Genomic DNA, 11,946 nt, shown 5'->3' on the forward strand with positions numbered 1-11,946 from the left:
CTCTTATCAGACTCGCGAAAGCGGACTGCAGAAAGTTATGAAAAATGGTTTCTAGAATTTAATGAATTATACCGTCAGTTACACAACATGCACACTCTCATCACAACTTGCACAGCCATAACAAACAGATCCATCTGGCCTTCATTTAAATTGTTTTAAAGTTTAAAACACTGCCAGTGCTTGGCCAGAAGAGAGGACTCCCAGTGAAAAATTAATTGCTACTCCGCTGCCCTGTTGAATTTTATTATGTCGGTGTTTTTCCGCCAAGGCGGTAAAGCGATCACCCAAATTCATAGACCAATCAAAAGCGACTTTAAAGCAAAACGGGGGAAAATGAGCTTCCCCGCATAGTTATGAATTTTAAGTTTTGCTTTCGATTATCATTTGCGACCAGCAAAGTCTTCAAGATGGTTGTGTGCATGTTGTGTAACTTGACGGTACTAAACTACAAAAAAATTTTACGCAGACTGGATGCAAATTGTGTTTTTCAAGATTTTGTGATTTTGCCAAATTAGGCCCAAAAATAGGGTTTTTGTGGAAAATCTGTTCATGACAATGAGTCTCCTGAATTTTTTATGCAAATTGTGTTTTTCTGCAGTTTGTGCTTTGTGACTTAAAGTTTGTAGCTTGTTAGTTTAAACTGTTATTGGAGTTTTATCAAGTAAAACAAAAAGTACAGTTTCTATGTATATTTGATGGATATCTTTATTTTGGTACTGACCTATTGGCAATTTTCTTATTTTTTTCTAGTATAAATAACACTTTGGTCAGATAATGGATATTGTCTACATCCAACAGAAAAAATGTATCATAACTGACTGGAATGAAATTAACAAAAAGTTTAATTACACTATGTTTCTCTTTTATTTTATAGTAATGAACTATAGCTTAATTGTTTGATGTCATAGAAACAGTGCTACAATGCTAAAGAGAAGTACCGGTATACTTTGAGCTTCTCGTGGGGGGGGGGTGGAGGAGCTCTCAGGCTTGTTTTAAATAATTTTAAATCAAGTTATCAAGTTTCACAGTTTGTACATTATTCAACATTTTTAGTCTACTCTGTTTCAGTACATCTCTTACATCTGTTAACCCACTTATTAAAGCTATCTAGCTAAGCTATATTGGCTGACCTTCCAGCCTCGGCTGGTTTATTATTTTTTAACATCTGCGGATTAAGTTCAGTTTTATCAAATGACAATGATAGAGTTTTTCAAAATCTTAAAATTTAATCGACATTTCATTTGTAAATAAGTGTGGGGTTGAAAATTTAGCTTATTTTCTGAATTCACCCCCCACTGATATCTAAAGTCGGGCAATTTTAGAACCAAGTGATTCTTCTTTTGGTCAGGCTCGTGTATGCTTAAGTTCTCAAAGCATCCAGGCATAGTTTATGCTTATTATATGCTTAAGAATATGCTTATGATTCACCCAAGTTTTTTAATGAAATTTCAGAAATTTTGTAAAAAAATTGTTCAGATTTTGGGAGCAGTGGAATGTAGTTTTTTGCTTATAAAAAAAACATGTACACTTCTCAACACGGAAACGTCGTTTTATTATTGCAGGGTTTTTTTTTCGAACAAAAATATGCTGACGTGACATAAAATTGTAAACAAATATGGTAGACTTGCTACCTACCTTCCTAGGTCAGACATTTCGTCTGGAGCTTTTCGCCAGACGGTACGGTGTTCAAAATTTCGATTGAACAAAATATGGAGAAAGAAGCTGCAACCACAAACTTGTCACCCAGTATTTTCTTGACAGGTATATGATAATTCTTATATCCACATTCCACAAGCTTTTTTCTTCATTATCATTAATTTGATATTGGGCCATTCCAGAAAAAAAACATTACCCCCTAATTAATGGATGACATCAATTTTTGAAATAAATTTTGGCACGGAATTCCAGGCAAACTTTAAAGAGAAAGTATCGGAATTCCTGAATTTTACTTAATTTTGCATTAAAGTATTGGAATTCCATGATTTTTTTAGGTTACAGTAACGGAATTCCACGATTTTGATACTGTAGGTATTTTGTAAATTTGTTACGGAAATTCTGGACTTTCCTGCTGAAAGCAATTTGCTACGGAAATTCCATGTCTTCCATTGGGGGGGGGGGGGTAACGAATAAAAACTGGAATGGCCCATTGTTGTTACAGTCTTCATACTTTTAAAACTTACCTATTCTTGCAATCTGTCAAAACTTTGTTTTTGTGTTTCAACAAAATTGCAAACTAGTCCAACACTTTCTAGTTCGATGACAAAACAGTCCAAATCCAGCTGAAATGTAATCAGCTCGCGAGTATGTATCTATTCTTGTCTGAAAATAGAGGCTGATAGTCCCATGTTCAATGTTCTTTTATCAATGACGTGCTTTTTTTCCTTCTGGTAGTGTGGCCATAAAATGGCCAAAAATAACCTTTTCCTACTTTTCACTAGCTAATCAGTAGACTCTCTCCTTCCCACAACAAAATGTATTTTTTATTTTCATATTTGACTAAAGAACAAATTTATTTTATATATATATATACAAGCCATTTTTAAACAAGTCTGTGTGTAACAGACATGCAGGCTTATTACCTGCATTATTTCAGAATTTTGATATTCTTTCCTCTGACAAAAAAATATGACCATTGATGGTACTGTTTAAAATAGAATTTCATGATTTGCTGCCATTTTTGTACAGATGTGTCTGTGGTCGAATCCTTCAGTTAGGGAAACCATCAAGGATCCTGCCATTCTGTAAGCCAGCAAAAACTAAATGACACCAGTAAACTTAACTTTCTTATCATTTTCCATCGAAAACAACTAAAAACATTGCTACTTCCCAAAGCCGAAGACCAAAACAAATTATCTTCCAAGATTATGGCACTCTTTTGGATCTATTGTTAAGGCCATCTAAAATGGTGGAAAGAGTTGCGGAAAAACAAAGGCGCCCGCTGCTTCGAGGGTGGTAACGCCAAAACGGCCAATATGATCTTCCAACAGAAGGCGAGTTAGTCGCTGCACGAGTTACGTCATGCACTCCACCGCAGCCCACAACGAAGCGTGTTTCAATGAATATCATTAATTATAAGAATATCTTATGTGCTTACCTTCAGTAAACTTTGTGCTTCATTGAAAATGAAGAAGGTAAGAAGATAAAAAATGTGCAACAGTTCAGTCAATCATCGCTGAAAGTTTGAAAAAGTTTTTCCAACGCAAAAAAAAATTTCAGCCAATTAAAAGCACAGTGTGCTTATACTTACTATGTTTGCTACATCGTCTAGGCTAAAAAAAGTGCAAAAAGACATGAACGCCATTTTTTAATGAGTGATGTTATGAGTTTTTTGATTGCGGCCGCATACAGGAACTCGCCAAATGCTCCTAACTGTTAGCGTTCTATTTGTTCTTGTACATCTATAATATTGTATGACCTTTCTAGCTTTGAAACACATTTCGTGGAAGTAGACAGTGATGATTTTGAATAATATTAAAGATATGTTTACTTTGTAATTTCATAACTCTCTTTGTCGATTCTTTTGGTCAGTTTTCCAGGTATTGAGGTTTAATGTTTATTCAATGCTGTAGTTTTTTAGTCTGGAAATATTGATATCACGTTATACTTTACGAAAAACGCGAAAAACGTATATAAAGAGTAGTTTTTTAACATAGAATCTGACAGGGTAGGTTTTTCAGGGTAGAATCTGATAGGGTATAGGTTTTTCATAGTAGAATCTGACAGGGTAGGTTTTTCATCGAATTTTTCTTCTGACAGGGTCTATTTTTCATCAAATTTCATTTCTGATAGGATCAACTTTTGAAACTCCAGCGGCACGTCCCCGTTGGTTGTCAAGGTCAGTGCCCCCCCCCGGGATTTTAGTACTCCCCTTTGAAACCAGATATATTTCAAGGTATCTTTTAACTTTTCTCTGTGGCAGCAAGTATATTTGTCTAGGATGATTCTTTATATACATGTACATTGTTTTTTTCAGGTTTTGGAGCCTTTGGCGAGTATAAAACAAACCCAAGTTGGCTGGCTGTCCAGGTTTGTTTTATCTGGTTTTATTTGTATAAGAAAAAGTATTTTACTGATTTGTTATAATTTTTTAAACTGTTATTTGCTTTACCCCAAAAAATTCTTTCCACTACCCAAATGCCTCCTTGAATAAACGTCCCCTCGAATAAATGCCTTCCTTTGAGGAAAGATTTGTATTTGTACTCAAATATAATAAAGAAAAGGCAAAAGTAAGGTACCATTTCACACTAATAAAATGAACTCAGTTTTAAACTATTTAATAAATGCTCCCTTCTTTTAAACGCCCCTCCTAAAAATCAAAATATTCAATACTGTATGTCCCCTTGTTATCTGAAATACCCAAACCTATTTGCACCATGCTTTAGTTAGATCATCATTAAAGTTACCAAGGTTAAACAGATCAAAGCATTAGTATTTTTCTATCATTTAATTCATTTCAAACTTTCCCCTAATTGTAAATTGTCTTCACAATTTCTTTAGGAAGTTTCAAAGATCTGGCCTAACAAAGGAGAGATACACATTAAAGAAATTCCAGTAGAATATAAATATGTAGAAGAAAATGTACCAAAATATTTGGAAGATATAAAGCCAAAGGTATATGATTTATTATTTTTATTTTATATTATAAGATTACAGACTATTAATAAGTAATAAAGCTTCTATTAAGTAATTTATTATATTTAAGCTCTTTATTCATTCATAATATGATTTTATATAGATTTCAGTCAATGTTGGTGTATCAGGCCTTGCAGAAGATAAACTTCAATTGGAATATTGTGCCCACTCGTCAGATTATGTGAAGCCAGATATCGATGGATGTATTGGCCCAGATTGTTCGAAGGATGGTGAGTCCTCTTTTTCGTTATCATGATCTATAAAATCATTACCGTGTTAAAATGTTTTAATGTCTAATAACTACAGCAATTATTTTGAAAAGAACTGTATATCTAATTCCAGTTGGCAAAAAGAAAAAATATTTGCAAATCTTGGGTCGGCGGCTGCTTCTGTGAAACATACACATTGTTTTGCTCTTATAACCTTATAGAAGCATATTATCTAGATTCAATGGAAAGCGCCTCGAAGATGGCTCCATCTCGTTTACAAGTGACGCAATCTTAACTATATATAATCCGAGCAAAGAGAACAAAATTACTTTCTTTTAGTGTGTTTGACTACAAAGTTCGATCTTAAAAAATTGATTGCTTGTTGTACTGGCAGTGCTTTACCAGTAGAAAGATCAGACAACGCGGGAAGGTGAGTTGATTTTATAATATTTTCTTTTACTAGTAAGCATTTATTCTTTTAAACATAAAACGGCTTTTTTCAAGCGTATACTTCCCAGCTGTCGTCTACCTTTAAATGTGTTAACGTTTATTTCAAAATTGTATTTTGAAAATGAACCTAAAGTCTATCTCAATATAATTTGCAGCGGAGACAAAAAAAGCTGTAACTTTTGATAGAATTCAAATTAGAAAACGGTTTTATGCTCGTTTAAAAGATAATCCAAGAGGACTATTATCAACAAAAAAAAAATTTAAAAATGGAAAAATGAAGATGAATAATGAAGAATAAGAAAATCAACTTCTTATAGAAAATGCTCTGATCTTCATTTTTATATCAGAGATTCTTCAATCTTAGAACGTCATAAATGGGGAAAAAATTCAAAAAATATTTATTCAGTCAAAAAATACAGCTTAAAGCTTTGCCCTGGTTGACTTAAAAATGGGCTCTTTTTTGTTGTGTTTTGGTGGTTTTTGAAGCCATTTAGTGAGAAGCTTTGGACTATATCTTTCGATTGAAAAAAGTTTTTTGAAAGATTTTTTCACATTGATGATATTGATGTTCTAAGATCAAAGAATCTTACGTGTGAAAATGATGATTATAGCACAATTATTGAAGAAGTTGATTTTCTTCTTCATTTTCAATCATCATTTTTCGATTTTTTTTGAATTTTTGTTGTTGATAATATTCCACTCATGTTTGTCTTTTCAACAAGCACAACACCTAATTCTATCTAATTCGAATTCTATCAAAAGTTACAGCCTTTTTTGTCTCCGCTGCAAATTATATTGAGACAGACTTTAGACACTTTATTTCGATCAAGCCACTTCCCTAAAAAACTTCAAGCTGATGAGAACTATAAAGTTCGTACATACTGAGGAGGTGTAAATCCTTAATGGTTCAACATATACAAAGTAAATCGATTTTCAGGTATTTATGTGAATTCATTTACTACACATCAATGAAGACGGACGAATGTCCATCGCTATTTGTTCACGTTCCTGTCATCACTGAAGAAATTACATTGGAGAAAATTACAAAGACTTTAGAAAGTATTATAAAGGCGTGCATACAACAGGTGTAGAAGTTGGTTCCACGATAAGTAGTCTGATTTGTAAAATCTATACTTCATGTATATAGCTTTCTCATGTATGGTTAAATTATGTAATTTCCGCCATCACGGAAACAAACATTTGATTTGCTCCTACAAATTATTAGAACGTTTACTTCAAAACGGCGTAACTTAACAAAATATGAAAAACTCTTTCGCTAGAAGATAAGTATATCACACTTTTTAATTGCTACAAAGTGGAACCACTTGAAACGGTTTAAGTCTTATTAAACTGACTTAGTTTCCAAGAAACAAATTTGAATTGGGAGCAAAAATGAGATGGTGTAAATTTCACTTGGTAACGTTATCATTTTCATATCGATTTAGTTCAGTTTTTAGAATAATTTTTGGTATATATCTAATTTATTGACATAGTGATTTTTAATTTTTTTATAGTTTTTTTTTTACTCAAAATTTTATGATTCCCTCGAATATCTTTTAAACGACCTGGCAACAAGGGTAGTATAGAAGAATTGAAAAATGGCAGTTAAGAATTCCATTAAATGACAACTCGGATCGGTTCGAATAATATTTCAATGACCTTATTACATGGGGAACAAGAAGAGATAGATACTTTATAGTACTTTTTTTCAGTTCTTTATTCATGATTTTCACCACTGCAATGACTTCTGACATTACATCGCGGACCGCAAGTGCAACCAATCAATACGTCACTTTCAACCAATCAGCTGTTGGGTCCGTGGAAGACATTGCAATGGTTCATATCATGAATATTTTAAATAAAGGTCTAAGACCATTTTCCTACTCATTGGCCTAATTATTTGAATATTATATTTCCCTCCCAACTCGGTGGTTCATGGTGTGTTTTCTAATCTTTTCAAAATAATTATATATTTAAGATTTCTTTAGAAATAATTCTATAGATTTTTTAAAGAATTTTCAATAGTGTACCGTGCTGAATCAAATAGATTTTATTTTTGACAGAATCATCCCTCTCGATGTGTTTGTACGAGTTCCAATCCCATCAACCTTTGCGTTAGTCTCTTTTGCACGTTCATTGCATCATTTGACAAAAGATATACAACAACACTTGCACGTATCTTTAATTCAGCTGCATTGAATTATGGGATTGCAACTCGTACAAATGTCAAAAAAAGTGAAAAGTAATAATTATGACGTATGCGATGCGGAGCGCTATTCTGAAATTAATAATCTCAGACGCTGTTTTATAGTGAGACTCTGCTCCTCTCAGTTTTTTCTCCTTCAGGTCTAGTACATACTTAAACTTGAAGAGTAAGATTAAATTCACTTGATAGACCATCCAGGACCAGCCATTTAGTACGTACGCAGTGAAGTTGGATTTAGGCAAAACTGTACGTTTTGGGAGGATAGGTGTCAAAAATTTGGAAATTCTTTGCGTACGTACTAAGAGACTAATAGATTTACTAGGTCTAGAATATATTTTACTTATTTACACATACGTACAAATACTTTTAAATATCATTATCAATCACAATTTTAAGTAACAAACATTCATTATTTTCTTCTGTGTTTTACATGATAGGGTACCAGAGGCCAAGTTTTCAGAAAAAATATCGATATTTATTCGAGCTCTGATACTCACGGTAGGTGTCAGCCGAGCCGGATGGCTGTGAACCCCGTAAAAACAATTGATAGCTTTGTCTTAATTAAATTATGGAAAGATTCGAATAATAGAGGTTTGAATTAGCGAGAGTCCGCTGTAAAATACTTTGGTCCCTAAGAAGATCGAATTAGAGAGAGTCAATTTTTTTAAATAAAAACTCATTCCCATATTTTGGCAAAATCAGTCAAGAAGAGAAATACATCAGTTGTAACTTAAAGGTTTTGTTTTTAAATAAGAGTGATATCATTTGCTTACTCATCAATTTTAATTTACAAGCTTATTCGCATTGGATTGAAACGGATGTGGAGCAAGATTGGTCAGAAAAAGGAAAAGAAAAACATTTTTTGCTTATATCAGCATAATATAAGAATAGGAAGACACTGTCCCGATATGAAATATGAATCTTAAATGAAACGGGAACACTTATGTAAAAACAAAACTTTTAACGACTTTGTGTCTCTTAGTGAGTATAGCTTTTGACAGAATAATATAATTTTTCATCGAAATATCTCTTCATAACTCTTCATATCAGATCAGGTCTTCATTTTTTGTTCATCGTGTGGTCTATAATTAATATTGAACGTGATTTTTGTTTACAATTTTATTATGCTTGGCTCCATCTAAGTTTCAAAGTCTCTCTAAGGGTCGGAAGAATCAGAAATTTTTAAGTCAGTCCTAAGGGTCGGAAAAGTTACGATTTTTTTATTTTGAGAGAAAAAATTATGAATGAAAAAGTGTCTCTAAGGGTAGGACTTTTTTCAAAAGTAGAAGAAAATTTTTCAAAAAAGTCTTTCTAAGGGTCACCTTTTCAGCAAAAGTCAGTCTCTCTAAGGGTCAGGGTTTGGTGGTCCGGTACACACAAACCCAGCATCACTCACACCCAGCTTCCCTCAACCCTAAAGTCTGTTCAAAACAATTTGCAGTTGAGACATAATGGCTTTAACTTTTGATAGAATTCGAATCAAGTTGCGATTTTGTGCTTGTTGAAAAGATATTTGTGAGTGAAATATTATCAAGTAAAAAAAATTGAAAAAAAGGAAATATGAAAATGAAAAATGAAAAAGAAAAAAATCAACTTCTTGTAGAAATGTGGTATAATTACCATTTTCACAGGAGTGATTCTTCAATCTTAGATCATCATCACTGTGAAAAAAATTTAAAAAAATATTCAATCAATCAAAAGATATCACACAAAGTTAAAATTCGTTTAGCGGCCCTGGCTCGCGAGGGTGTTTTTTTTCTTTCAATAAAANTAATCGACAAAAGGCTGTTTTTTGTCGATTTTTACTACTTTATAGAGTCAACCAGCAATAAACTTTGTTTGATATCTTTTGATTGAATGAATATTTTTGAATTTTTTTTTCACAGTGATGATGATCTAAGATTGAAGAATTACTCCTGTGAAAATGGTAATCATACCACATTTCTACAAGCACTTGATTTTTTTCTTATTCATTTTTCATTTTCATTTTTCTTTTTTTTTCCAAATTTTTACTTGATAATATTCAACTTACAAATATCTTTTCAACGAGCACAAAATCGCAACTTGATTCAAATTCCGTCAAAAGTTAGAGCCATTTTTGTCTCAGCTGCAAATTATTTTGAGACAGACTTTTTTAGTGTTATTTTAAGAAATGGCAATTTATGATCCAGTGGGATATAAATTAGGCAAACAAGGGGTGTGTCACTGTTCAGGATATCTCACTCAGGGTCAATGTTTTAGCCATCTAGAGTCCCATTGATTTTGGCGCTGTAGCTCAGTGGGTCAGTCTACGGTGGCCGAGAGGGGACAGCACTTTTTTTATGGTTATGAAATGCGGGAGAAACTTTGACTTTCAAAATCATAATAAACAAATATGGGGGCGCACTGCACTGAATGTGGTGTCCCTCTTTCTTTTGAGGATTGCAAATTTTGTAGAACATGTGGTGCTCCTCAAAAACGAGAACAAGGAACAGCCAAGGAAAAGCTTACAGAAGAATCAGAAGGTACTTCAACAAAAACACTTTCAGAATTTACCAGTTCTAGAAAAAGAGAGCTGGCCAACAAACAACCAGCAAAAACGAAAAAAGCTAAATTAAACGAAGTATCTGTTAAGATTGGTTTGCTAACATTTAAAGATGGAAAATGGAAAAGGCAAGGAAGAAGATTGCCTGTATTGGTTCTAGACCGTGTAAACGCAATAGAACTAAAATCGAAAAGCAATTAAGAAGTTTGCAGAGCATGATCTAAACTTTTGTTCGACAGAGGATCACATACTCCTTTATCATGATTATTCTAAGATAGTGTATATATCTGGCACAATGAAAGCGTTTATCTTATCTGACTATAAAGAAAACTTAGGAGATCCGGAATCTAAAATAGTTTTCTTCTTAGTCCAAGAAACTGACTTGGAAGAGTACACTTTATTCAAAAGATCATCAACACCAGGATCAGAAAGTGCTGAAGCGAGCCAAATGATGATAACGAGAACCAAGAAAATGATGATGACGAGAACCAAGAAAATGATGATGATGACATGATTTCTGGAGCTACTTCTAATGCTAAAGAAAGAACTTACCAAAATGACTTTTTTGATGATGCTAATCAACTCTATAATAGTGGTGGATATAATCCCATCATCATAGATGGGGATGATGAAATGTTGAATAATGAACATCTTTCTAACGCAACCCCACCACTCCTCCATACGAATGGTTCTGCTGTTCCACATGAGGTGAAAACCAACGATTTTGCAGAAACAAATCCATCATCCAATTTGAATTCTCCTAGTGCATGTGCAGAAACCGCCCAAGAGAGAAAAACAACTCATTCTAGCGCAAATACAACAACGCCAGAAGATGATACTCTTGATGGTAAACTTACATCAATTAATGAAACTTGAAAACAAACAAGTTATTTCAAACTTGAAATCAGAAGAAATAAAGCTTGGCCTGACACCTTTCAGAAACTTAACCGTGCTTTCAAAAAGTCGGTAACACCCTTTGATGTAACATTTATCGGGGAAGACGCTAGAGACAGAGGAGGACTTATAAGAGAATTCTTCAATGTTATTTTTGAGGACATTAAAAAGTATCTCCTTTGCGCTGGTGCTGGTGACGGATATACATTCAAGCATGACATGGAATGCTTAAAGAGAAAGGAATTCTATGTCCTCGGAAATTTATATGGTTGTGCTGGTCCAAGATATCTGATGCTAGCAGTGGTTTCAAAAATCTTTTTTCAAAAAATCAAATTTCAACTCTTTATCCATGATGTGCCAGATTTCGAAATTCAGCAAAAATTGATCAAAGTTGACAATTCAAAAACTGAAACTGACTTTCAAAAAGCCATTATAATAATATTTTATCCTTTTTCTTTCGCCATCCCTTTTTCTTATGACCTCGATATGTCATTGAACTCATTTAATGCTGAATGGAAGATTATGAAGCAGGTTAAATTCAAATCTTCTCAAAAAATTACCGCAGATTCACTGCCCTTTGCAGGTGAAAATGGTTGACTAAAAAGCAGGGTCGCCGATTGGGCTAAGTTGTTGGGTATCCGTGTATTTCACAGACCAGAGTAAAAAATGAAAACCTTTTTAGATGATTATCCTTATTGAAGCCAGGGGGGCAAAACTTTAAATATTCTGATTATTCATCTGTGATGCAGAAGATATTCAAAGAATTAACTTAACACATAGTCAGAGCTTGTTTTCTCCACTAATTGAAGTAAGACCTTTCTGGTTTCATATAATTATCAAATGTAATTTCCTTAAAAGGTTTGAATACCTAAGTTACCATAGGCATAAGATAAGTTATCCTATGATGTTATGAGAATACTAACTTTCATTTGAGTCTCTGTTAGAATGTTGTGGATCAAAAATATCCTGCACTTTTCACCATAAAAAATGTTCTGGTCTGTAATCTTTCCAAAAATCAAAATTCTCAAAAA

General features: G+C 33.3%; 1 protein-coding gene across 1 annotated transcript; it reads left to right on the forward strand.

Annotated features, from left to right (window-relative positions):
- Positions 1-1,633: 1,633 nt before the first annotated feature.
- LOC136806223 (pyroglutamyl-peptidase 1-like) lies at positions 1,634-7,068 on the forward strand (the record flags this gene model as incomplete). Its single annotated transcript, XM_067062784.1, is given in 6 exon segments — positions 1,634-1,761; positions 3,974-4,026; positions 4,498-4,611; positions 4,736-4,862; positions 5,181-5,271; positions 6,229-7,068. Coding segments are annotated over 6 exon segments (591 nt in total). The 5' UTR covers positions 1,634-1,709.
- Between the last annotated feature and the right edge of the window lie 4,878 nt (positions 7,069-11,946).

Source organism: Clytia hemisphaerica, unplaced genomic scaffold, assembly GCF_902728285.1.
Source record: "Clytia hemisphaerica strain Z4C2 unplaced genomic scaffold, Clytia hemisphaerica genome assembly, whole genome shotgun sequence".
Lineage (NCBI taxonomy): Eukaryota > Metazoa > Cnidaria > Hydrozoa > Leptothecata > Clytiidae > Clytia > Clytia hemisphaerica.